This window comes from Esox lucius, chromosome 1 (assembly GCF_011004845.1).
Source record: "Esox lucius isolate fEsoLuc1 chromosome 1, fEsoLuc1.pri, whole genome shotgun sequence".
Lineage (NCBI taxonomy): Eukaryota > Metazoa > Chordata > Actinopteri > Esociformes > Esocidae > Esox > Esox lucius.
The window spans coordinates 10,105,038-10,131,590 of record NC_047569.1 but is presented as its reverse complement, the minus strand read 5'-3'; the positions used below and the strand labels follow the sequence as shown (position 1 = coordinate 10,131,590).

The 26,553-nt window shown below is 43.2% G+C and overlaps 1 protein-coding gene across 6 annotated transcripts; it reads right to left on the bottom strand.

The window, feature by feature from the left end:
• Window positions 1-337: 337 nt before the first annotated feature.
• Window positions 338-26,232, bottom strand: LOC105031415 (protein FAM168A). Of its 6 annotated transcripts, none has more exons than XM_010864422.4 (9): window positions 25,878-26,232; window positions 12,166-12,273; window positions 9,927-10,018; window positions 7,408-7,509; window positions 5,580-5,728; window positions 5,294-5,338; window positions 5,006-5,183; window positions 4,706-4,857; window positions 338-4,072 (listed from the first exon to the last, which is right to left on the bottom strand). In XM_010864422.4, the coding sequence occupies exons 2-8, from the start codon at window positions 12,225-12,227 to the stop codon at window positions 4,742-4,744; spliced, it is 744 nt and encodes a 247-aa protein (XP_010862724.2). In that variant the 5' UTR covers window positions 12,228-12,273; window positions 25,878-26,232; the 3' UTR covers window positions 338-4,072; window positions 4,706-4,741. The 6 variants fall into 6 exon arrangements, with proteins under 6 accessions (XP_010862724.2, XP_010861956.2, XP_010863518.2 ...); XM_010863654.4 differs by having other exon boundaries at window positions 5,580-5,743; window positions 25,878-26,224; XM_010865216.4 differs by having other exon boundaries at window positions 5,580-5,743; window positions 7,408-7,488; window positions 25,878-26,213.
• Between the last annotated feature and the right edge of the window lie 321 nt (window positions 26,233-26,553).

Below are 26,553 nucleotides of genomic sequence, written 5' to 3'. Positions count from 1 at the left end.
CAATGAGGAAAATATCACTTCTGTATCCAAATCATGCTACTGAAAGTAGTCATTACCTTCGAAAAACCGAGAGACAGACAGACAATTCCTTTTATAGGAAAATTTTAATAGTTATTCAATGTTCTACATCTTACAGTAAATATTATACAATTACAAACGTGGCTTAGTTATAGTACTAAGATCACTAACTGATCTTAAAAAAATAAAAACAAAAAATTAACAAAAACATTAAAAACAAAATTAAAAACAGATTTACACTTCATATCACAAGCCTGACATGGGTCCGCAACACAGGACCAATAGCTAACATACAATTCAGTTCACGCAATGTTGAAGAAATGTTGTGCCATAGTTTGCCACAACGGTATGGTAATGCTACCATTGTTTGAACAAACTGGGTACCAAACTTCAAGGGGGTTGTTCCTAAACTCGCTCCAGGGATAAAAGTATTTTGGAAGATGGGGAATTTCCACTTTTTGCATCACATTTAGTGTTCAAATTAATATCTGAGGAACTCCAAAAAAAAAAAAGAAAAAAAGAAAGCTGCAGAACATGGAGAAAAAGTCTACTATTCCTCAAATAGTAGTGTTTTAAACAGGTAACATTTTTAGACATAAAACAGAAAAGGTAATAAAAACTGTCTGGGGAAATATTTGTATAATTTGGGCTTCACATAGTCGTGAAGAAACGAAGATTAGCAAAATACAAAAAGGAACCCCAACAACAAACAATTCTTGTACGAATGTTCATCAACTTTCCTGTATATTTTGAGAATGTCTTCAGATGGAATGATACAAAAAGGGATGAATGTGATTAGGACGACCAAAAAATGTATCCCTGTTGATCTATGCAGGTATCAGTGCTTTTATCAGAGTTGGGGTCAAATCCATTTCAAATAAGCAGTCGTCTTTCATCCAAATTCTACACCACCCCCTCACCCAGACCATGTGCCTTAAATCAGGGCTGCCCAACCCTGTTCCAGGAGATCTACTGTCTGGTAGGTTCTCTTCAGTCCCATTTTGAATAACCCAATTAAGCTTTTCATCCAGCTAATTATTAGAATCGGGTGTGCTAAATCACAGTCGGAGATAAAAACTACAGGACAGTAGATCTCCAGGCACAGGATTGGGCAGCCCTGACTTAATTGAAAGGAGCTGACGCCAACACTCCTGATGACATCACTACCATCAAAAACACCGACATGCAAACCATAAGCAACAGTACGTGTGTGTGAGAACGCCAGAAACAAGCCCCTCGGAGAAAGTGTGAGAACGTGTTTGCGGACCCGCTGAGACCTGCGCTCTCTGTAATAATGATACACACCTTAAATAACACTCACAGCGCTCAACTTGACACAGCTCAGGCAAATCCAACACATTCTGTCCTCACGTTTAGGCTGAGGAGAAGAATGCCAAAAGGAATTCCTTTGCCCATTCCAAAATCCTCCCTCGTCGAGCTCCTTTTAAATAACATCAGATGGGTGTAAGCAACACAGTAACAATAGCACCGCCGATGGTTACCTACAGGTAGGTTCAGTCGAGTTGAACGACCGTCTTGCTTCAGCCCATCCAAACGCTCTCAGATCTACATACAATGTGTGGAGGTAGAGGTTGATTTCAGACTGGGCACCTGACTCTGGTGGCCCAAACAAGCTAGGGTTGATTACATGATACGTCCTGCCGCGGTCACTCGCGTGCGTTCCGTTCTGCCAGTAGACTGCATTTCTCATGACACACGTCATCTCTTTGACCGTCGTGAAGAGGCGCCTAGGGCAGCCCACAACCGACACTTAAAGAGCAGGGCCGCCCACTGTCCTTCCTGAAGGACTGAAACGTTCCTTGTTCCATCCTTCTTTTTCGAACAAGGGACCCAACTTACACCTGGGACACCGGAGGGAGTGCAATTAAACAGCAGGCAGAAAGACAAAGTCTCTCAGACCTCCAGGACCTAAATGGGGCTGCCCTGGCTTAAAGGACCAGGCAGAGCCAAACAGGGCGAGGGAGCGATTGGTGGTGTGGGAGAATTTACAGAATCACAGACCCGTTCTAACCCAACGGCAGGACACTGAGGTCATTTATAACAATCCGACACCAGGACCAGATTTTCAGACAGAACGTTTGGGATTTGATAGAGACCAAGAACTGGATTTTATGCAAGACTTATTAAACAACACAGACTAAAATACACAGCTGACATGGAAATACCGAGATCAGACATGAACCACTCCCCCTGCCTTCGTTCCCTGTGGTTTTAGATCCTAAATGTGGTGGGTCTCTTTAAAAGCAGACAGGAGCTGCCATCTGTGTTGGCGCGACCATGCTTTGAACGAACACACTGAAACTCACCATGTAGATGGACAGTGGTGTGATGGGCTGAGTCACACCAGCCCTGGATGTGAACGATTCTTACGCTCAAACAACCACTCAAGGAAAACAAAATGCAACAGCTTTTTTTTCCTCTTCTTAACCTCAATGTGAAACAACACAGAATTAGTGGTTAATTAAATAAATGAACAACAATAAGCCATTTTCTATTGTTGAGAATTATACTAACTAGTACAAAGCTCATCCAGTAAAGACGTCTTACTCAACGCTTGATATTTATTACCTTAAATAACCTTTTAAAATGCCTTGGTTTCACTACAAAGTACTTAGTCTAAAGGTTTTGTCAGTTTTTTTATTCTCCATTTGTGTTTGCAACACTTCCAGGTGAGATGAATGCAGTAACCACTCTGATATGTATGGCTCCACCTCAGAATCCAATACGGGTGACTACGAGGGATCGAGGCCGGATACGAAGCCTACAATCCGGATTTAAAGATGAACAGGATAAGGATTTTAAATCTTAATTTAAAAATGACTAGAAAGTCCTAACTGTGTGGATGTGTGTAACCAGGCATTTCCCACCTATTATTGCAATTATCGACTTGATCTGTGCTCCGTGCACCGGACATGCTTGGCTGTGACCCCTGTCCTCAAACTGATCCCTACTCGTTCAGTAAAACCCTGAAACACGGGCACACACACGCTCCCTTCCTAGAAGACCTGCAAGCCCCTCCCCCGGCTCGGCTTTCACATCCCTTTAACTCCTACACACGGCCCTCCATCAGTTGGTAGTGGTCAGATGTGTGAGTGTATGTGCGTGTTTTAGTGTGTTGGCACATTCCATATATGGTTATTCGATTGACTTTAAGTGCCATTAAGTGATCCAGCTTTAGGTCAGAGTTGTGTGTATAGGTGTGTGCTGTACACACAGTTATATAAATATATTCACATCTTATCATTTATTGGTCTAAGCTAAAAGACGTAAACGGTCTCTAGACTGAAGTGAACTCAGTGACTGGTAAGTACTGCGGCCCATGTGAAACTCCACACCACGTCTTAACAGCCACACGGCAGATCTAGTTGTTACTGATCTAGTCAGGACATCAAATCTAGTCTTTACAGATCTGTCTATGAAACAGCTACAAGCTGGAAGACAACCCTTTTTTTTTTGTCAGAAGTGGAAGATGAACTGAAGATCAGAAAAACGAGCAGAACAGAGGATGAAGAGAGAAAGATGACAGGTACCTGTCCCAAAACAGTGCTTTGTTGGAAAGGAAAAAAGTAAGTGATTAAAACAAACCCAAAACCCTGTGCTGATATCTAATGGTTAGAAAATTTGGCAGCATAAGTTGATGATGAAGATGGCCAGTAGTGACGATGAAGGTGATGGTGATGAAGAAGTGCCCAGTACATCCCACCACTGCACTGGGATATGGAAAACACTGGCGGAATGACAAACACATGTGGAGCAACAGACACCCATGATTGGTCAGTCACTCTGGAGTTCCAGTGAAGAAAAAAAAAAAAGAAGAAAAGAAAACAATGCAATGACATATTGGCAAATCAAAAGAGAAAAGAATTGTTGAGTAAAAAAATTAAAAAAGCAGCTTTTGTAAAACACTGGAGAATGCATAAAGTGGCCGTTGCACTTTAGTTTTTGTTCTTGCGGACAGAAGTGGGGTTCCCATGGTGACCACAGGAAGCCCGTGTAAGACTTGAGTAGTTGCATACGATGTTGGACTCCAGATCTGGAAATGACAACCAACAGAGGGAGGGAAGAAGGTTACAATTCGGTTGTGCTAAGGTTTGGGATGAGCATACTGGATAATGCTGGGGGCTAGGAGAGAGAAAGAGAAGACAGATATGAGAGACATGAGATGAAGAGATGGGGCAGAGTGTGATGGAGTGACAGAGAAACGAGAGAGAGAGAGACAGATGAAGAGATGGGGCAGAGTGTGACAGAGAAACAGAGAAACGAGAGAGAGAGACAGATGAAGAGATGGGGCAGAGTGTGATGGAGTGACAGAGAAACGAGAGAGAGAGAGACAGATGAAGAGATGGGGCAGAGTGTGACAGAGAAACAGAGAAACGAGAGAGAGAGACAGATGAAGAGATGGGGCAGAGTGTGATGGAGAGACAGAGAAACGAGAGAGAGAGAGAGACAGATGAAGAGATGGGGCAGAGTGTGACAGAGAAACAGAGAAACGAGAGAGAGAGACAGATGAAGAGATGGGGCAGAGTGTGACAGAGAGACAGAGAAACGAGAGAGAGAGAGAGACAGGGATATAAAGATGGAGATTTTGAAGAGAGAGAAGCAAGTTGGATGGGTTGGAAATCAACAACTAAAAAGTGAAAGAGCTATTAAATCATGTTCTCCTCACATGACTTCTCGGGGTGGGGGTGGGGTGGTCGAGGTTCTACCAGTGGGGGGGCACGTAGCTGTAGCCAGGCGTGCCCTGGGGTCGGTACTGTGGCATGGCGACGTGTTGGTGGGCTCCAAGCTGAGCATGCTGGGGCGTGGTCAGAAGGGTTCCTATGGGAAGTCAACGGCATCGTCAGGGCCGACGTCACAGTCCAAATAACAGCAGAAATGCCATCGGCGGCGACAGGGCCCTTTTTACCGACACCCGACAAGGAAAAAAACCCAGGCGAAAACTTGGCCCTCGTTCTCTCGGTCCTACCTGCGCTCATTGCCATGGTGGTCCCGGCCACCATCCCCATGGCGGCCATGCCGTTATTTCGAGGGGCCTGAACCGGGGCCGGGTAGAGGGCGGAGGGCATGCTGTTGGGCTGCACCACCGTGGTGTGGTGGATGACGTGGGGCTGCGCCGCGTACACCGGCTGGGTGTAGTACGCCCCCTGTGGAAAGAGGGGCGGAGGTTAGTGGGGGGGGCGGCGCACGGCGGGGTGTGTCCGCGTGTGCTTAGACGGGCGTGTGTGTGTGTATGTGGATTGGTGTGTGGATTTACATAGGGCTGGGCCGCAAACACTGGCTGGCCATAATACGCTGCTGCCTACAGGGAGACAGAGAGACAGGGTTAGGGTGTGTGTGTGTGTCTGTGTCTGCGCTCGCTTATCAGTGTGTATAGATGCTACTGAGGGTAGAGGTTAGTGGAGTAGGGCGGTGTGTTGAGACTTCCGAGGGTAGAAGTTGATTGAGCAGGGTGTGTGTGTGTGTGTGTGTGTGTGTGTGTGCGTAGAAACTTCTAAGGGGTAGAAGTTGGTGGAGCAGGGTGTGTGTGGATGTGTGCTTACCTGTGCATATAAATTCTGCAGGTTCTGCATGCTTTGCTGCGGGTAGGCGCTTCTGATTGGGTACATGGTTGTCTGGTATGGATTGGGGGAGGGGGTGTAAGGAGGGGGGGCTCCGTTCGTCTGGGTCGGGGGCACTTTATACGGTGTACCTGCAGTGGTGTATCCTACACACACACACACACACACACACACACACACACACACACACACACACACACACACACACACACACACACACACACACACACACACACACACACACACACACACACACACACACACACACACACACACACACACAGAGATAAACATGGATCCAACCACAATTGTTCCTTCCTGCGGTAATGTGGTACCATAGACAGTGTCTCCCTCTGGTGGCAGAGCTACGTTGCTACAGTCTGATTCCGCATCCTGCCTGGTAACGTGCCGAACCTCACACTGGTGTGTTCACATTCGGCTTGCCTCAACGGTCCTGGCCAGCCTACAGGCTGTGCTCACAAGGGCAGCCCAATACAGATCACCTCCCCACTAATTCTCCCTAAACGTGTCAGATCTTAATGTGCAGGGTACTCTTTGGTTCTGTTTCGATTGGTTGGCAGACCAATTACACTGGGTGGAGAATACAGATGGAGTTGCAAACTAAAAGAAAGCCATTAGTCTATCGATTGGACGCACTGCACTGATTAAACAAGACCTATATAAATCTTCAACGATGGCACAGACACTATGTGGTCATCTACCGTATTCTGGTCCAAACAGCACAAACGAAATAGCTTGGAGCTCAACGGATGCAAATTAAATTCCAATGAATTAGCCCAAGGCTTTCCTTAAAACGGAATACGCAATCAGTAAGGCAAGACCAGAAAGACCACTGATGTGTCATCTGTTAGTTCCCTGCTCTCCGTGTAGCCCTCCGTAACCACCACCAGGGGGCAGCTGTAGGTCATGCAGAACAAAGCTCTGCTCACATAACCAAGGACAAGGCCAAGGACGAACGGACGCAGGGAGGGAGCAAGGGAGAGATGGAAAAATAGAGAAGACAAATGGGAGAAATAAAGAAGACAGCGATGGAAAGATAGAGAAGACAGGGAAAGAGAAGGGAAAACTGAGGGAGGGGGGGAAAGCTAGAAGAATGCTGCTCGAAGCACCAGTGTGCTCCTGCATCATCCGGCTCCATCCGTTCCAGGCGTCGCTTACAGAGAGGCAGTTACACAAGACTGACAGATGACAGGCTGTACTGTTGCATGCAGGCCGTCTGAAGGCCACGGGGGAATTCAGGTTTATAGGTTGAATAGATTGCCATTGTGGTGACCCCAGAAGTGACTAGGAGGGGGCAGGCTATTTCCAAGGTCTGGAGCTACACATCTAACTGATGAACAAGCAAGCAGGGAGTCAGACGCAAAACGTCGAGTTGAGACGGGGTTAGAATGTCCGTTCCCTGACCGGGGCGGAGGGACCACCCGCACGAACATGCAGGCGCGCGTGTGTGGAGCACGAGGACTGCTGCTAGACTAGCCCATCTGCTGCGGAAACACGCCTGTGGGGAGAGCCTCTCCCCTGCACTGAGCTGGTCAGTTAGAAGACATTCACTTCCACTGGGGGGGGGGGGGGGGATGCACTGCCCGGCAACATGCTAGACCCCACCTGTTCCAAGCCGGCCCGCGGCTACGCTAACGCCACACACGCGTGTTACTTCTACTTCTAGAGGCCTCGAGTGTAGATAGGCAATGATTCATTTATGAGCTTATTTTTAACTGCTGCCATTAGCTGTGTGGTAACTCTGTGTGTGTGTGTGTGTGTGTATGTGTGTGTGTGGGGGGGGTTTTACCGGGTGGGTACCCTGGACTACCCGTCTGGTAGAGGTTGGGTGTGTAGGTGGGGGCGGCTGTGGGGTATCCTCCTGGGTAGCCTACAGAGACAGGACAAAAGACTGTTGAGACACAGACACGGTCAGTAGGGTGAGTGGACGGTCACCGGGCACCATGTGGACAGAAGGTGTTCGTCACAAGCGCCCTATCCCCGACGACGGCAAACACGGGGGCTATTGGTTAGGCTATCCACCATATGAGACAGAACGTCTGAACCTGGGACAGACAACACTCCCTCTCACAGCCAGGGTGCGCAGCCAGAGTTCAGAAGTGAGAATCCAAAATACATTTCAATTAATTCCTTCAAATTCCACTGAAGATGTAACCTTTAATGGAAAAGGAAATGCAACTACAATTTTAGATGAAAGAGACAGAATAGAATTCAGAGAAATTCAGGGGCCAATTCTCTTCTGTATTAAATGTCGTCTACACCAGTCGTTCACATTCCCACTGAAATTCTACATCCTGTGTGGTGTGGCAAATTCAACACCATATGCTACTTCAAAGGCAGTCAACTTCCAAACCCTGAATTGAGCAGAGACCTGCAGTGCATTTCTCCGTTCTTGATTTATTAGTTGAAGTTTCTCAGTCTTCCGATTTCCACGTCGACGTGCAACTAAAACACACACATGCACCCTAGACTGGGTAATTAACGTGTGTTGATGAAACCTGGTGGCAATGTTACCAAAAAAAAACACACTGTCCTAAAATACCCACAGGTGGATGGCTGCCTGTCTTCATTAGAAGTTGTTTCACGCAACCACACAACTGTGACCAGCCTGGTTAACCCTGCGAGAGTATAGGCGACAATAAAAAGGCCAGTAACCATTTCACCAATTGGAAGCAATTTCTACCCCAGCGCCGCCCGCTAACAAGACAAGGTGTTGTTCGTCTCACTGTGTAGGAGAGGGGGGTGAAAAATGACAGATGCAGGGAAAGTGAATGAGGGAAATGTGCTGTTCACTCATGTATAAATTAGCCACTTACATGAGAGTTTTCGCTGGCTGTACACAAAAAGTGGCATTGAAGAAACAGGTCCAGATGTACAGAAGTGGCATTCGCCACGTTTACAGAACGATTCTGATCGTGGCTGTGAGCGGAGGTGACAAATGTACGTGGATTATGTCGCGTTCATTAGTCAACTTGTCTAACTGGGTGGCTGTCACACGGCCTCCGTCACACCAAAATAGAAATGAACCTGGCTATATAGTGAGCCACATTCATGGGACAGTCAATCCTGTGTTCAAACTCTGAGTAGAGCAAAGTTTGACTAGTCTGTGGTCTGAATGAATCCCAGATGAGTTGAGGACGAAAACCAACAGTGTTTAACCAATTTAAGAGCCCTGTTCTAAATCGTTTAAAGGGTTGATATGAGACCAATCTGTAGCGGGGGCTGTTTGAGTTACATACTATTTCAAGGCTGCATTGACACAGGTGCTCAATTCTGATATTTGTCCGCAGCATAGCATTCTACCAGCTTCGCACACCCGTATTTACGCAATTTCTCCCATTCTCCTTCCTTTCCTTCCTTTCTCTCAAGCTCTGTCAGATGAGGAGAGTTGGTGAATTGCAATCTAAAGGTCTCTCAAAAAGAAGTCAAAAGAATGATGGATCTTTGTCCTTATGGTCACATAGTTCAAACTTCATCTCATACGCCCTTGGCTCAGGAGCGGCTTCTACCTCTCCACTACCATAAAGGCCTGATTGATGGAGTGCTGCAGAACTAGCTGTCTTTCTGGCAGATACTCCTATCTCTGCAAAGAAACTCTGAAGATGTGTTATTTGGCCATTGGGTTCCTAGTTGGCCATTGGGTTCTTAGATACTTAGGTCGAACAGCCAGCTCTAGGATGAGTCGTGGTGGTTCCAAACATCTTCCGTTTCACAGCCATATTGCTCCTGGGCATTTTCAAATGTTGTTTATAACTATGCCCAGATCTATTCCTTGGTAAATCTCTCTCAGAGGTCTATGGAGTATTCACTTCACTCCGACATGCACTGTGAATTGTCTGACCTCATACAGATAGGAGTGTGTGTGTGTGTGTGTGTGTGTGTGTGTATTTCAACGTTTTATCCAATCAAAAATTAAATTTGCCACAGATGGAATACAATCAAGCCTTACAGACATCTAGGATCAAACAATACAGAATGCATCTGTGCTCAAATCAGAGTGTCTGAATATTTTTTTACATGATGTACATTTTTCAATTTTTTATAAATTGGCAAACATTTCAAAAATGTGTTTCTGTTTTGTCATTATGGGGAATTTTATGCAGATTGATGACAAAAAAATGTATTGAATAAATTAGAAATGTAGTCTATAACACCAAAACAAAATCGGTATTATTATTGTAAAAAATAATGGTGAAATGAGCTAAAGGATTTGTATAATTTGGTTGATTAAAAGACCAATTATCAACAACAACCAAATAATCTGTGCAGACAACCCAATCATGACTGGTGTGTGTGTGCTTGTCTCACCTGTGTAAGCCATGTTCTTTGGATTGCCGTAGGGGGCCCCGGGCTGAACAGGACTGTAGACAGGATTCATGGTACTGGATAATCTGGCTTTACTAAAGGGGAGGGGGACAGAGAAGGGGAGAGTGAGAGACGGGGTGGGGGGTGGGGGGTTATTACAGCTAAGAAAAGAAAAGAAGTTGGCATAGTCAAAAGAACAAGCCAAGACTCCTCAAACAATCTACAATAGAGAGACCGCAGGCCCTGGTTCAAGCCTCAGGCCAGCCCAAGCCCCTAGGCCCTCTAGCGTTTCCATTTTCAGGTCTGTCTCTATAAAAGCATGAAAACACCAACAAAATAAAAACCTGCAAAAACATGTTTAGGGGTTGTTGAAAGCAAATCATGAAGCAGTGTCTTTTTAAGTATGTACATAACATACTGTGTTGCCTCATAGTGTTGAGCAGTGTCTTGTATCATAGTGTTAGTAGTGTGTGTGTTGTTTTCACAGTATGTTTATTGGTGTGTTTGTGTCTTGGTACATAGTACCACTTGCGTTTTTTTTTTTTGATGTATGTGAGGAATGGGTTGGTGTGTGGCATGACTTCTTTAAAGTCAAGTTGGCGTCATACCTTGTGAGTTTCACCCAATGCATGTGAAATGGTGTTGTGGGGGGGTGGGGGTAACAGTACCAGACCAAAGTTTGGGCACACCAACTCATTCAAGGGTTTTCATTCATTTCAGTAGTTTTACCATTTTCCACATTATGAAATAATTACATAGACATGAAACCTACAAAATAACATATCATGTAGACAGCAAAAGTGTTAAATCAAAACACATTCATATTTCAGATTGTTTTAAGTATCCACCGTTTGTCTTGATGACAGCTTTACAAACTCTAGGAATTCTCTACACCAGCTTCATGAAGTAATCACCTGGAATGTTTTCCAACAGTCTTAAAGGAATTCCCACATAATGCAGAGTGCTTGTTTGTTGCTTTTCTTTCACTCTGTGGTCCAACCCATCACAAGCCATCTCAACTGGTTTTTGCAAAAGCCTGGTCATCTGCCGGAGCACTCCATCACAAATGCTTGGTCAAAAAGCCCGTACACAGCCTGGAGGTGTGTTTTTGGTCATTGTCCTGTCGAAAACCAAATATCTGAAATCCTGACTCATCAGACCAAAGGACCGATTTCCACCAGTCAATTGTAAATGTTTTCATGCGTCTTGGCCAAAGCAAGTCTCTTCTTCTTACTGGTGTCCTTCAACAGCAGTTTCTTTTGCAGCAATTTGACCATTAAGGCCTGATTCATGCAGTCTCATCTAAACTGATGATGTAGCGATGTGTCTGTTACTTGAATGCTGTGAAGCATTTATTTGGGTTACAATCTGGTGTGCAGTTTATTGCTGATTACGGTAACTCTAATGAACTTATCCTTTGCAGCCGAGGTAACTTTGTCTTCCTTTAATGTCCTCAGAGCCTGCTTCATCATTGGAAATGCTCTTGAATTGGCTGACCTTCATGTTGTTTCTCTTTGCTTATTTGAGCTGTTCTTGCTGTAATATGGACTGCAACAGTACAGACATAATGATAGTTTTCTGAATCCCAACCCAAGCTTTTCACAACACAACTGATTGGCTCAATCACATTAAGAGGAGGAAATTCCATAAATTAACTTTTAACAAGGCACACCTGTTAATTTAAATGCATTCCAGGTGACTACCTCATGAAGCTGGTTGAGACAATGCAAAGAGAGTGCAAAACTGTCATCAAGGCAACGGTTGGCTACTTCGAAAAATCTACAATATTAAATATTTTGATTTGTTTAAAAAACAATTGGTCACTACATGATTTCATGTGTGTTATTTCATAGTTCTGATGTCTTCATTATTATTCTACAATGTGGAAAATAGTAAAACAAAGAAATACCCTTGAATGAGTAGGTTGATTGGTATTGTATATCTTGGGAGTGATAGGTAGGGTTGAGTGTGGGTTCTACCTCTTATAGTGAGAGGTTGGGTTGTGTGTGGGTTCTACCTCTTACTGTGACAGGATGGGTTGTGTGTGGGTTCTACCTCTTACTGTGACAGGATGGGTTGTGTGTGGGTTCTACCTCTTACTGTGACAGGATGGGTTGTGTGTGGGTTCTACCTCTTACTGTGACAGCATGGGTTGTGTGTGGGTTCTACCTCTTACTGTGACAGGATGGGTTGTGTGTGGATTATACCTTGTGTGGTACAGGTTGGGGTGTGTTTGTCGTACCTCTTGTGCGTGTCTGGTTGGTACATGAAACTGTATTTGTCAGTGGGGTGCCCGCTCGCCATTCTCGCTGTATGCAAATGAGGAAGAGGTGGGAGTGGATATGCAAATCTGAAATTAAAACAGCAAAAGATCATGATTTTAATGAACAAAGCAGCAAAGAAAAAACACAGCAACAGTAAGCCCAAAACACAGGCATGGCAGGTGACAGTCAGCCAAAAGCACAGGCATGGCAGGTGACAGTCAGCCAAAAGCACAGGCATGGCAGGTGACAGTCAGCCAAAAGCACAGGCATGGCAGGTGACAGTCAGCCAAAAGCACAGGCATGGCAGGTGACAGTCAGCCAAAAGCACAGGCATGGCAGGTGACAGTCAGCCAAAAGCACAGTCATGGCAGGCGAGTGCTTTCTTAGATGGTGGTCATGCTGAACTGTTGTACGGGTGGGTGTGTGGAATGCCTAAGTCTACATTCCCCTTGTGGTCTTACGATTTGAAATGCCTTAAAACACACTTAACATTATTTAAATATTATCAGAATGCTAGAATCCTATTACGGGTTATGTTTTTGTTAAAGAGAACAAAGCAGGTGAAAAATGGCTAGAGGAAAACCTGCCTCAGTCCAAACTTAGGATGGCCTCAATTCTTACAAAAATAATTTTGCCCTAAAGAGTGCAAAGTTATAAAAAGGTTTCACAGATAATGGCTGTGAAAGGTGCTTCCATCATGTATTCGTTGTCGGTTGTAAAGACATACCAATACACAAGCAAGATAGGATTGTTTAATTACTGAATAATTTGGGATTTGTTTTGTTAACAGTCGGATAAGCCCAGTAGATGTATATTGGGAAAACACACTTCATCTAATGAGATATTATGTTAAGGCAACTAAATGTTAAGGCTGTTTAAGAGGCCTGGAGGCTAACATTTCACTAGTATCAGTTTATATAAATAAACTGGATAGGCAGTAACCTGGAGGTTGTTTGGATGAAAGACATGGTATATCAGGCCCAATACCATGGGAAAAGAAAATGACAGGTGTTAAATCTGTAAATGATTTAGTAAACAGTTTATTATAGCAATAAAACACATAAGTTAGTGGTATCTGGTCGACATATCACAGCTTATGGCTGTATCCAGGCAAAATGCCATGCTTAAGATATACACATTATGCCCATGCAACACACACCAGTAAGATAAAGACAACAAAGATGCAAACAAGAGCCCATAACAAGCCACAAAAACAGAGATAAAAAGAAACAGAGAGCTCGAGTCATACAGACGGAACGACAGATAGCAGAGGTCGAATTAGCTTTCAGAGGTCTGCTTTTTCAAAATGACTCTCCAAAAACAAACATTTACCTACACTCTAATCTTACAAACGAACATGGTGAAATGCAGAATTCTGTGGGAACGAAGTTTTCTTTACGTCTTCGGTAATCACAGGTTACAGTAACATTATCAACAATATTATCGTGATGGTACTCGGATCGACAGAATTGGCGAAACATGAAGGCTTTAATCGCATGTTAGAAAATATTTAAACCTCTAGACAAGCATCGTTCATTAGTCATTAAATGCTTTATTGTAATAGGATTTTCTTAAGGATGTAATTCGTTTTACATGCAACAAATAATGAAACATTTGATTTCATTTGTTGTTACAGAAGCTTTAAAGATACGGTTACTTAGAAGCCATTGCCTAATAAGGACTACCTCCCTGCCAAAAATCTGTCCATGTTTCACAGTTATTAACAACATTTTGAGTAATGTAAGTAAAATAACTGACTGTGTGTGTTTCGGTTTTAGAGTTATGTTTAGTTGGTTCCAAGGACATGTCATTTTCTTAACCCAACCAGTGACTGAATGACACCATTTGTTGCAAATATGCCAGCTAGTTACAGGAGAGACAAGTGGGACGAAGGTAACACAATGTTAACTAATGACATGGACATGTAACCTAGCAACAAAAATACAACTCACCTCTTCTCCCGCCACACAGTCCTTCACTGCATAGAAAGGCAGAGGAGAGAGTAGCTAAGATACTTCCGATGATCAAGGTTTTTGGATAACTATTTAACAATAAAATGTTGGGACTTGCAATTTGAAATTGAATGTCATGGTCAATACACTTGGACTTATAGAATTCAGAATTAGAGGCCCGCGTTTTATTTTTTATTTTTTTCCTACGAGAAAAACGCAGAATCCCGCGTTAACGTGAACTCTAAGACAAAGACACAAAGACAGACACAAAAAGAAACAGAGAGACAGACAGAGACACAGACAGATCGAATGAGAGACACAGACAAGGAGACAGATATTTGCCAGATCATCAAAGCAATGGATCAATAAACAGATGCGCTAATCACAGCCAATGCGTGGACAGCCCGTTTGTCAGCGTGGTGGTTGGCTTTGTGTGTCCATGCATCCATATTTTACTGCTGTGCCTATATGTTCTGTAGTGTTGACTGTCTGTGTGTGTGTGTTTGTCTGCTATTCTGCTGGGTGTGCCTGTGTGTGTGTGTGTTTGTCTGCTATTCTGCTGGGTTTGCCTGTGTGTGTGTGTGTGTGTGTGTGTGTCTCGTTCCGCTGTGTCTGATTAATCAGGCCTTGACAGGATCACCTTGTGCTGCTGATATAAAATGAAGGTGCCCCTGAGTGCTCTACTTCTCCCTCTTTACCTCCCCCACCGCTCTCTCCAGCACTCAGGTGGTCATACCCCACAGACTGGCATCTAATAGTCTCAGGTGGTCATACCCCACAGACTGGCATCTTATAGTCTCAGGTGGTCATACCCCACAGACTGGCATCTAATAGTCTCAGGTGGTCATACCCCACAGACTGGCATCTTATAGTCTCAGGTGGTCATACCCCACAGACTGGCATCTAATAGTCTCAGGTGGTCATACCCCACAGACTGGCATCTAATAGTCTCAGGTGGTCATACCCCACAGACTGGCATCTAATAGTCTCAGGTGGTCATACCCCACAGACTGGCATCTAATAGTCTCAGGTGGTCATACCCCACAGACTGGCATCTAATAGTCTCAGGTGGTCATACCCCACAGACTGGCATCTAATAGTCTCAGGTGGTCATACTCCACAGACTGGCATATAATAGTCTCAGGTGGTCATACCCTAGTCTGGCATTTAATAGTTTAAAACAGTTGTCAAGTACAAAAACAGAAGGATGAACCCATGGCATGGTACCAATAATATAGACGCTAGTCAGATTTAGACAATAGATGTCCAAATGCAAACCCTTTAAGAACTCAATTGTAATATGCACGTCTTCAGTGTAATATATGGTTGTATTGGCTTAACACAGCAAAAAAAGCTATCTCAGCTCAACAGGAAGTGTGCACTCAGATTGCCCTGATATGCACAGACATTCACACTATAATTAAAGTGTGTCAGAATAACATGGCCATGGATTGAAACCTTGGATGCATGCATGGGGAGTTGAATACTGTTATAAGTTGGTAAAGAAGGCCTACTGATAAAGCCATTAGTCAATGTTGCAAGCATTTATCGAGCCCCTCACAATTCTATTCATGAGATGGACAGTCAAGAGACTGTATGTACATCCACTTTCCTTTCCACGTAGTTTAGGTTCGGTTTAAGTCACTTAAGTTGTGAGCAAAATGTAGGGAGCCCATTCTGATCAGCTAGTTACATTCCCACTTCACATAAATATTCCCACAAGCTGGTAACCTATAGGACCAGACTCACTGACGACCACTTCCTGAACCTGTTCTAACGCTGTCTGCTACACTGCAACGGACACGCTTTCAACGAGGTCCCCCCTCTACACCTTTCCTCCCTACAGAGGCCCACAACACATGCATACAAACACGTCCTGCTATCCTCACACCACACGCTTACAGAATAGCGCGCACACATGGTAACCTGCGCTAATCCATTTAGCCGTCTCCTTTCCAAACATTCCCACTCCATTCTTTGGTTTGGATTTCACTCCCTCCTTTCGTTAACTCCCTATCCCTTCCCAGAAATAACGCCTTCAGTTTGTGTGTGAGAGAGAGCCAGAGCGCCACAGAGACAGAGAGCCCTACGTGCAGAATTCTGTCGAAACATCTTACAAGTCCAAAGGACAACCCCAACTAACACATGTAGGGCAGAATGAGGCCGCGTCCCAAACCCCAACTAACACATGTAGGGCAGAATGAGGCCGCATCCCAAACCCCAACTAACACATGTAGGGCAGAATGAGGCCGCATCCCAAACCCCAACTAACACATGTAGGGCAGAATCAGGCCACGTCCCAATGCTATTAAAGATTATAAAAATTATAATCGGGATACACCTAAAACAAAGCCCAAATTCAAGTCTCCAATTCAAAGCACTTCAAACCCAAGAGCTGACACCAGAAGAGTTCCCTCAGTTAGCAGGTTCGGGACCTAACCAAACTGATATCAAAAAGAAAAAGAAACTGAATAAACACAATCCCAAACCATTCTAAGGACTTATATCTACAACATTGGAAAAACTAAAGAAAAACACAAAGCAGACTGAACTCCTATCTCACCCTAAATAGAAAATATGAATTTGCAGAGCATCTCCACTCTTTCAGACATCTGTAACAGAGACACCTAGTACAGGCTGAGTGACCACCACTTGGGAATAGAAACCATCAGACATTAAAAAAAACATGCCTACCCAAACATAACCCCTGATTACAATAGTTTAGTAGTTTAATTGAAATTGGAAGTGATGGTTGTTGTAGATTGTTGAAATTATGATACTCTGTTATTATTTATTGCTATCTTTCCTGATTATTCAATCAAATGTATTTATTTGTATTGGTATTAACAGCTATCATTCTATTATTGTAATTTCCACTACGACATTCTTGTTAGTATTCCTTATTATCTTACAAAAATGTGTTTATTTTAGAACAATGTGCCAAAACATAAGCCAAACATATGCATTGATGTTTGGCAATAATTACGCAATGTTTTTCATGCCAAATAAGCAACTGAATTGAGAAAGAGAGCGCACGCCACAAAGGGAGCGGGTGAGAGAGAGCCTCAGAGAAGGAGGGAAAAAAGCGAGGTACAGAGAGAGGTAAAGAGAGCAACAGCGATAAAGGAGGGCACGTATAAATGATTGAGCTACTGACTGCTGAGAGGAGCGCAGCATCACAGAGAGCCAGAACAGTGCACACGTCACCCAGTTGGAACTCTTTGTGTGCCACTGTGCGCTCCTGCAGGTTAACTAGCTACGGCCGGCCGGGTTCAGAGCCAGAACCATCTCATGCAACAACAACCAAACAGAAAAAGCTTCTTCCCCCAAGCCATCAGATGGGTAAACTAACTGCTCTGACAGTCGAGCGCACACACACGCCAAACAATTCCACTGCAGTAAGGTGTGACGTGATGTCAAAGAAAACAGTAATAGTATGAGAATAGCCTGTATATCATTTATCATCCACTGTATTTTATTAGTGAGTAAACACGTTGTGGCCTAGGGTGGTCCAGTCCAGTCCAGACAGTTCAGATAAACATCTCGGGAGAACATTAAATATCCTGCTACCACTCAAGGGAACTCCTAGGGAAGTGACTGAACACATAAAACCAGCCCCTCGACACAAGGCCGCGGTGGATCAGGTGCAACAGGGATATCGAGGCTACCGTCTCTAAGGAATCTGTCCGTCTCGGGACAAAGCAAGACGCTCAGAGTGTCAGAAGCTAGGTGTAGTCGCGGAAGAAGCGCGCGGCCAGGAAAAACGAGCGAGATGTGGCTGTCTGTTCATAAAGAGGAGTCTGTCTGGAAGTCAATCTGCTGTCTCTCTTTGGGTCATAAATCATACAACATGCACAAGATTGAATCGTTAAGCTTGTTTCATCTGAATTTTCCAGGAAATCAAGGCCATGCCCCGACTTGCCATGATGTGTCACAAAGTGAGTCATAAGTGAAGTCCACCACCCCGCATCAGTTACTTTCACTTTCCCTAATTTACACACTGGTAGGAAGGCTTTTCTGGCAATCATCTGGAGTTACATCATAAACTGTTGGAAGGAGGCGACATCAGTAGAGAAACAACATGAAGCGGATGGGTCAAGTAGCCTCGCACTGGTAAAAAAAAACAACAGACTGAATGGTTATTAAGGCTAATTTGCTAATTAATATAATTATACATATGAAGTTTTAAAATATACTGATAAAGCTTAGATATTAAGATATATTAATGGCAATGGGCAACACAACAGAAAATCTGCAGCTGCTTCTGGCAAAGCACGTTTTCCATTTTCATACATTCTCTGCACTGAGGAATTCGGACAGGGGAAAGAAAAACACACGTTCTATTATTTTAAAAAGACCCATTTCGTAATTTGGAGAAGTTTCCCACTACATAATTGTTATTATTTTAAACACTTAAACATGAAACAATTGTATTTATTTATTTATTAGTATTAATTCATTATTTAAGGTGTGGTTTGTTATTTATTTGCCATGTTTAAATTCAAATACACCATTTAAATAAATTTAAAAAACTATAGGCTTAGGCTATAAGACTAATCTCAATACAATGCATCTAATGTTAACAAACACGTTTAATGGCCCCTTGAATAAATGGTGTTGCTTAGGGTGACATAGCAGCCTGAGATGCTGCCTCTGATGCACATATACTGCTTCAGCTTGAGTTCAAATCCGACCTACATCACTCATGCTAACACTGCTACTTTAAGACGGAAACGGTGCTGAATAACTAAATCAGGGTGTACGGTATGCAGCCTACGCTGGGATATCTTTTCTTTCCTGACAAGAGAACTGGCTAAAACTGTGCCAAAAGCCAACAAATCCTGGCTAACGGAAACACTGCTTTCCTCTTAACCGCCTCCTCTGCATCAACAACATCCATGTCCTCCTCCTTTCTCCTTAAATCCTGTACTCCCTTCATCACTCACTCATTCCTTCCCACCATCCCCACCTTTCACCTCCCCTCAGAAGCCTCCATTAACCTATCCTGTCACTCATTCAGCACCGAGGATGAATAGCTTAATCGTCCCCTTAATTCACACGATGCCGGACAGCATAGGTGCCCTGGGGGGTCCCATTCCAGGACCCAATAGAACCCCCCAGCTGGGCCTGAATAAAAAAGAGGGGGTGAAGTGTGCGTCAGAGTATAGCTATGTGTGTGTGTGTGTGTGTGTGTGTGGGGGGGGGGGCACACTTTGTTTCAACTGGTTGATGATGACGATGAGTGCGTTGGCCCCTTGGTGGTGAAAAGCCCATTCTTTCCTTAAGCCTTCCATTCAGCGGAGCTAGCTCCATTGGTAAGACTATTCTTTGCAGGACAATCCCACTAAACAGACACGGCAAAGAGGGGGACGAAGAGAGATCTTTAAATTCTTCCGGCTTTATGAGTGATCGACACCTTTCTGTCACAACTACTGGTGGCACGGACATGACAGGGGCAAGATTAGGTGTTCAGGGCTTTATTAAGGGCAGCCTCTCGAACACAGAGACCTGGCAGCTGTTCCCGGCCTGGCGGTTTGCACGGCGAAACGCTAAGAAACAGCGCATACGTTGGGGTTCGGTGAGCTTAGGTCTCGGGAGCAGGTGTTTCTGGCTGACCCGGGGGTGGGGGGTGGGGGGGGGGTACCCGGTAGCACAGCGGGGGTCTGGGTGGGACAGCAGAGGTGGTGATTACAGCAGAAGAATATCAACTTATAACACAGGCTACCCACCCAACCACCCCCCCAACTCCTCACCTAACCTGGCATCTGCTGTCTGGGCAGCCTCGCATGATGACAGACTCCTACCTCCCAAATGAACCCCCACACCCGGCTTGCTCACTAACTCTCCCTTTCTCTCGGGTGGTGCGTCATGGACCAGGCATCTGTTAATAGGCAGATGTCAAGCTGCCCTCGCAGCCGTACGATAAGCAGAAGTAACCCAGGGCTCCGGTGAAAGCAATGTTTAATGTAAATATATACATACAAAGACAAGTGAGAACCGGTCTGTCTAATGAAAATATTAGCTAATATAGTGTAAATAAAGATAACTGGACGGGATGTGGCAATAATGCCAATAAATGGTTCAAGAGAGATGATTGTAATACTCTCTGATCCGTAGACACACAACCATTCAAAATCTGAAATGTTTGAGTCATGAAAACAGGTGAAATTAGTTTGAATAGGAAAAATAGTGTTCGATAAGGTTAGAAATAATTATTTTTAATTGAGATAATTGTGCCCTTCAAACTTTGCTTTTGCAACCTTTGGCATTCTAGATGTCAATTTGCTGAGGTAATCTGAAGAGAGTTGACGGGTACTTCTTACATACTGGACGGTCAAACTGCTCACACAACAGCTCACTGGGACTGAGATCCGGTGACTGTGCAGGCCACTCCATTATAGACAGAATTCCAGCTGACTGCTTCTTCCCTAAATAGTTCTTGAATAGTGTGGAGCTGTGCTTCGGGTAATTGTACTGTTGTAGGTGGAAATTAGTCCCATCAAGCACCATCCACAGGGTACGGCATGGCATTGCAAAATGGAGTGATAGCCTTCCTTCTTCAAGATCCTTTTTACCCTGTTTAAATCTCCCACTTTACCATCACCAAAGCACCCCCAGACCACCACATTGCCTCCACCATGCTTGACAAATGATATCAAATACACCTCCAGCATATTTTTGGTTTGAATCTCACAAATGTTCTTCTTTGTGATCCAAACACCTCAAACTTAGATTTGTCTGTCCATAATACTTTTTACCAGTCTTCCTCAGTCCAGTGTCTGTGCTTTTTTGCCCATCTTAATCTGTTCTGTTTACTGGCCAGTCTGAGATATGGCTACAGGGCCTCCCACTCATCTTTCTATTTGGGTTAGAGCCAGATCACGCACACCTCTATGAAGCGAGTTCTACACAGCGTTGAACAAGATCTTCAGTTTCTTGGCAATTTCTCACATGGAATAGCCTTAATTTTTCAGAACAAGAATACACTGTTGACTTTCAGAAGAAAGTTCTTTGTTTCTGGCCATTTTGAGTCTGTTATTGAACCCACTATAGCTGATCCCCCAGATACTCAACTAGTCTAAAGAAGAACAGTCTAATTGCTTCTTTAATCAGTACAACAGTTTTCAGCTGTGCTTACATAATTGCAAAAGTGTTTCTAATGATCAATTAGCCATTTAAAACAATAAACATGGAGAAAACACAACGTGCCATTGGAACACAGGACTGATGGTTGCTGATAATAGGCCTCTGTATGCCTATCAGGGTTAATTTAGTAAACTAATATTCTGACTAAAATATTAATCAAACACCCATTTTCAAAAATAAAAAATGAAGATAAACATAAATTCCGTGAAAAAACGATAACTGTAACTAAATTCTATTTCAATTTTGATTGGCTACAACGAGACATGAAAACTCCGCCACTGAAGACGTAATGTTTTTTATTGTCCAATTGTATTCATGCACCAGAAGTTCAAAACAGACCATTTTTGATAGTTGCATTCCAATCCTGTTATTGGCCAAAATACATTTTCCCTGCGCTATTTTGCACACACGCAAATGGCCACAGAACCGTAGAGAGCGTCCCAGAGGCGTTGCTAGGATCACAATACACAGAAATTTTTTGCCACGGGCTATATTATGCAAATGTGAGACGAATTTCACTTGCCTGCAGTGGGCAACAGCCAATCAGAATTGGCGTGTCTAGTAAATTTTTCCGCTGTTTCCCTTCACAATAGTCTCTACTGTACAATCTTTCCTATAGCAAAATGGACGAAAAATGTACTACAATACAAAGGGCTGTAGTCGAGCAGTTAAATTAATGCAGTGAAGACTATTTAGTTAACCTTACCCCTATTAAAAGCTAACTAATCATCAAGTTATATTAGTATTACAAACACTCAAACACTTGACTAGTCAAACACAGCGCATGACTTCATTAGATTAGGTTAATGAACACATACGCGTTAATAGGCTATGGCATGCCCTAAAAAAGAAACCGGAATGCCGTTTGCCTAAAATTAGAAGGCCCAAGTTAACCACTGCTTAACCATGATAAATACAGTAGCGTCTGGCGGGCAGTGTCTCGAACCTGTGACCTTCGGCCAGCCAGGTGGGCGCACTACGCACTGCTCCAAATAAGGATATCCCATTTGGAGGGGCAAGTAGTGGCCTTACCAAGGTCGCTACAATACTTTTCACCACAAATTCCAACAAGTCCCTAGCAAGGTGTCAATATGGCTAAATAAATAAACAAAGAACGTTTGCAGTAGTGGCGCGCTTAATGTCAATTGACCACTTCAAAATTACGTGCGCAATAATGACACCGTTGACGTTCGCGTCGTGTGATTTAGGCTTACTGTGAAAGCGGACATGGTCTCCACACACATACACTTCCATGCAAGAATATTACGAACCTTAAGAGGCACCTAAAGGCCCTCAACCAAAAGGAATATGAGCAGGTAAATTAAACCTGAAATATCGTATCCACATTGTTATATAATGGTGCATAGTTTGTTTTTAAGCTAGCTAGCTAATTTAAACAAATTAGATCAACAGATGAATTATATATGCTGGCTACTAGCCACAGCTAAATGTATGCAACTGATGGGTACATGGCTACATTTTGGTGCCATGTTATATTTGCATGTTTACAATTTTATTCATCCCAGGGGGGAAATTCTTGTTGTGGCATTGTGAACACACCAATACACCACACACAAAGTCCTTAAACATCCTACTTAAAAAAAAACGATATTTAATTCATTATTGTGTTTGAATATTAATGGTAGATTGGAGGTTGTTTAATGAGTAATAGAAGTGTTTTTAAGTAAGACTAAATTGTATGACTAAATTGAAAGGATATTGAGTGGTCTAGAATGAACAGTGATTTCGTCGACTTGACAGTAACTAGACTAAATCAAAATGAAACAACTAAAATGTGGCTATAACTACTAGGCAGACTTTGGAAAAAGACTAAAACTAGTCTAATCAAAATGTGGGTGTCAAAATTAACATTGATGCCTATTTAGATATTCCATAAAAAAAATCTGCCATTTCCAGCTACAATAGTCATTTAAAACATGTCTACACTGTATATATAAAAGAAATTCTAAGCAACCCCAAACTTTTGAACAGTAATGTTCATATTAACTTCATAGTCTGGCTGCTTTCACTCTTCAATGACATGCCCAAAGCCACACAATGAGACAGATTATTTCTGTTTGGGAAAAGCGTGGGGCCTTGAGATGTCAGATGCTGAAAGGGACAGGCCTATTCATGGGCAACAAAAAGAAAATGACCTGAAGCAGGATTCATTCATTATAAATCAATCAGGCCTCCTAGAAGGATTGCCTTGAGCTGTGCCTTGGGCCTGGCCAGAGGGACCTCCACAGACACCGTGGCACAGCATTGCTTCACCAGGGAAAATGAACATGAAAGTCGGGACTATGGGTTCTTCAATATTGGTATTATGTTGTGCTTATGGGGTGCCCTGATTAGTTATGGCAGCAGCTAATGTGTAGTAGGCAGACCTGCTCTTAAAACCGAAGGAATCCTCACACACACCTTACTGCAGACTGAATAGATGAACAGACCACTTGTAACAGCATGACTGGACAGCATGATTAACAAATTCACAGCCAGACCTTGGACTTCATCATTTCTGCCTGCCTGTCTGGAGAAGCCCATCTTTCTGTCAACCTCTTGGCAATACCAGTGTCACAGATTGCAAAGTAACTATTTTGCACTAGGCTGAGTTGAACCTCTCGCCAGGCCGGGTCAGACAGAGAGTACTGGGACGATTGAAGCTCTCGGATTTGGCAGGTACAAAGCACATGTGGTGCCGCAAACGATTCCCTCCAGCGAGAAACAAGCAGTAATGTCCGCTAGTGTGAGGGCTAAGCTAGCCAGACACTGCGCTTGGCAACATAATGATTAGTTTATCCACGGGTTACAGGTGTAAAAGACCGGTCCACAGGAGAAAAATAGTTGCCCAGATGGACCTAGGCCAGACACACACTCCCAATACGTGTTGAGTGTAGATAATAGAGCAATGCACTCACCGCCCAGCTTCCAGTTTCAACAGACACTCTGGATTCTTTAATCCTGGGACACACACAGATATGTCCAATGACAGCATAATTTCACCGAAATAAGCAGTAAAAGGACAGTCTAGCGAGCCAACTGGAATGTGTTATGAAATTGGTGACAGTACAATTGTCAGGTCATTTATAATGTAATTTCAACCTGCCAATCCGAAAACACCACTATTCAGATTACAACCGGACATTAACAATCAAGGTCAAAAGTAAGCTATTCAAATACAGACAATTCAATCTTTGATATATGTGCATTGATTTAACACACACCTGAATGGAGCACAAATTGCCCAGTAAAAATTTTTGCACTGTTGGTGTTTGCAAGCGAACAGCAGAGAAATGCATTCTGTCGCTAGTCGAGTTTTTCCTTTCTCTTTCCATGTGACAGTTTTATGATTGCTGCATTGTTCTTTTCCACACGACTGCCGTTCAAACACAGCACCACATAACAACAGTAAATAACTGACAAAGGTACACGTGGTTTCGGGCTTTATTGGGTTCAATAATTTGTAAATGTTTTAGGCCGATTGCAGTGTCTTTGTCATGGTACGCGGGTATTAAAATATGAAGCGCTGGCTTCAATTCCCACGCACTTTGCGATAGGGCCATTAATGATTTTCAGTGATGTATTATAATTTTACCAGGCCTTGTTATTCAGCTTTATCTAGACCAAAAGACAAAATGTTCAGCATAAATTATTTTCAAATAACTGACTTTCGTAATTGATTTGACACATTCCCACACGGGTTATAGCCACTAACCAAAAGCCAACGATAAATCGATAAATCCCTATTATAAACCGGATAATAGGAAATTTGCAGATTAAGCTCACATCAAGACAATAACCCAGAAATGATTCGAGTTGTTACTGTGCTTCTCTTTAGAAACACATATGACATTTCCGATTGCCTTTTTAATACAAATAATTATAATGTTGAATTCATTGAGAGCAACGCAATGGCCACTTCAGATACTGCACATTCAGTGGACGGTAAACAATAATGACATTACATTTTTGACAAAGCTTTTTGGAAAAAGGATTTAACATCAGCTAAAATGAAAACCCACAACGCAGCAATGTACCTACAGTTTTAGCAAGTATTGCTAAGTTACAACTTCCATTAAATCATTATTGTCTTCACTAAACAGTGAAGGGTTTGATAAAAATGGGCACACACAAACACAAGCTTCCGACACCATTTTGAAAAACCACTGTTCCTTACTGCGCTGCGTGGAAAGAAAAATGCGTGACCAGCGAGCTATTGAAAAGATTTAGACACTAGACTATTCCACCGCAATCACATTGGATCCCATCACGTTTGCTTGTTAGCATCCTTGCATGACTCACACACTGTCCCTTTTCTTGCAATCTGTCAATCGATAACTATATTAGTTCGATAGGAATCCTCTGAAACGATGGACGAACGGCAATACATTGCATTACATAAAGTAACGTTAGCTAGCAATCAAGCCAATCACTGAAAGGTTATTTTGTCCACCAACTAAGCTACCACTAGCTAGCTAAAGCTAACTATTCTCCATCAATGCATTTTCTTAGTATACCATATCGGGGTCGGACAATTGACGGCAAAAGATTAGCAATTACAAAACAGTATTTAGCATGCGAACCATACCAACCTGATGATGTATAATGTGGTTATCTAAATTCCCAATTGTGTTCAGATATCTTCAAGCTCGCTGGCACTGGTAAGGTAACGTTAAATGCTGTCGGTTTTCTAGATTCTCGCTTTGCTCCAGTCCAGCGATTTCGGGCCAGCAGCGGCGTTGGGAACACAAGCTTTCCGCTGAGTGGGGGATGGGGATGCCGAAAGAGGGAGGGATGGAGGGACTGGGGGAGCGAGGGGGCAGCAGCAGCCAGCAGCAGGCAAACGTTGGTCGATGTTGTAACGGTCTTTTCAGACTCAACATTGCTTAAGGCCATTGCATCTTGACCTTAAAGTGTATAGGGTATATAGAAAAACATGTGGAAGTATCTTATTTTCAAAGAGACTGCAAATGTAGGTTATTAGATGAGGAGGACAGAGAAAGAACGTAACGGACTTGAGGTTGAAACTTTAAGAGAAAATAACTACATTTCCCATAAAAGACTCAAAGTGTGGCGCCATTTTATGACGTTTGTAGGCAATACCTTGACCCAGTATTTTTTTCCATTAGAATTATTTGGTTCTAAAAATTGTTGCAAATACTTGGACACTCTGTTAAACCATTAGATAAACCGTTTCCCGTTATTTTTTCTATATATTATTTTGATATATATTATTTATTTTCTAAATTACATAATTTGCCTCTAGTG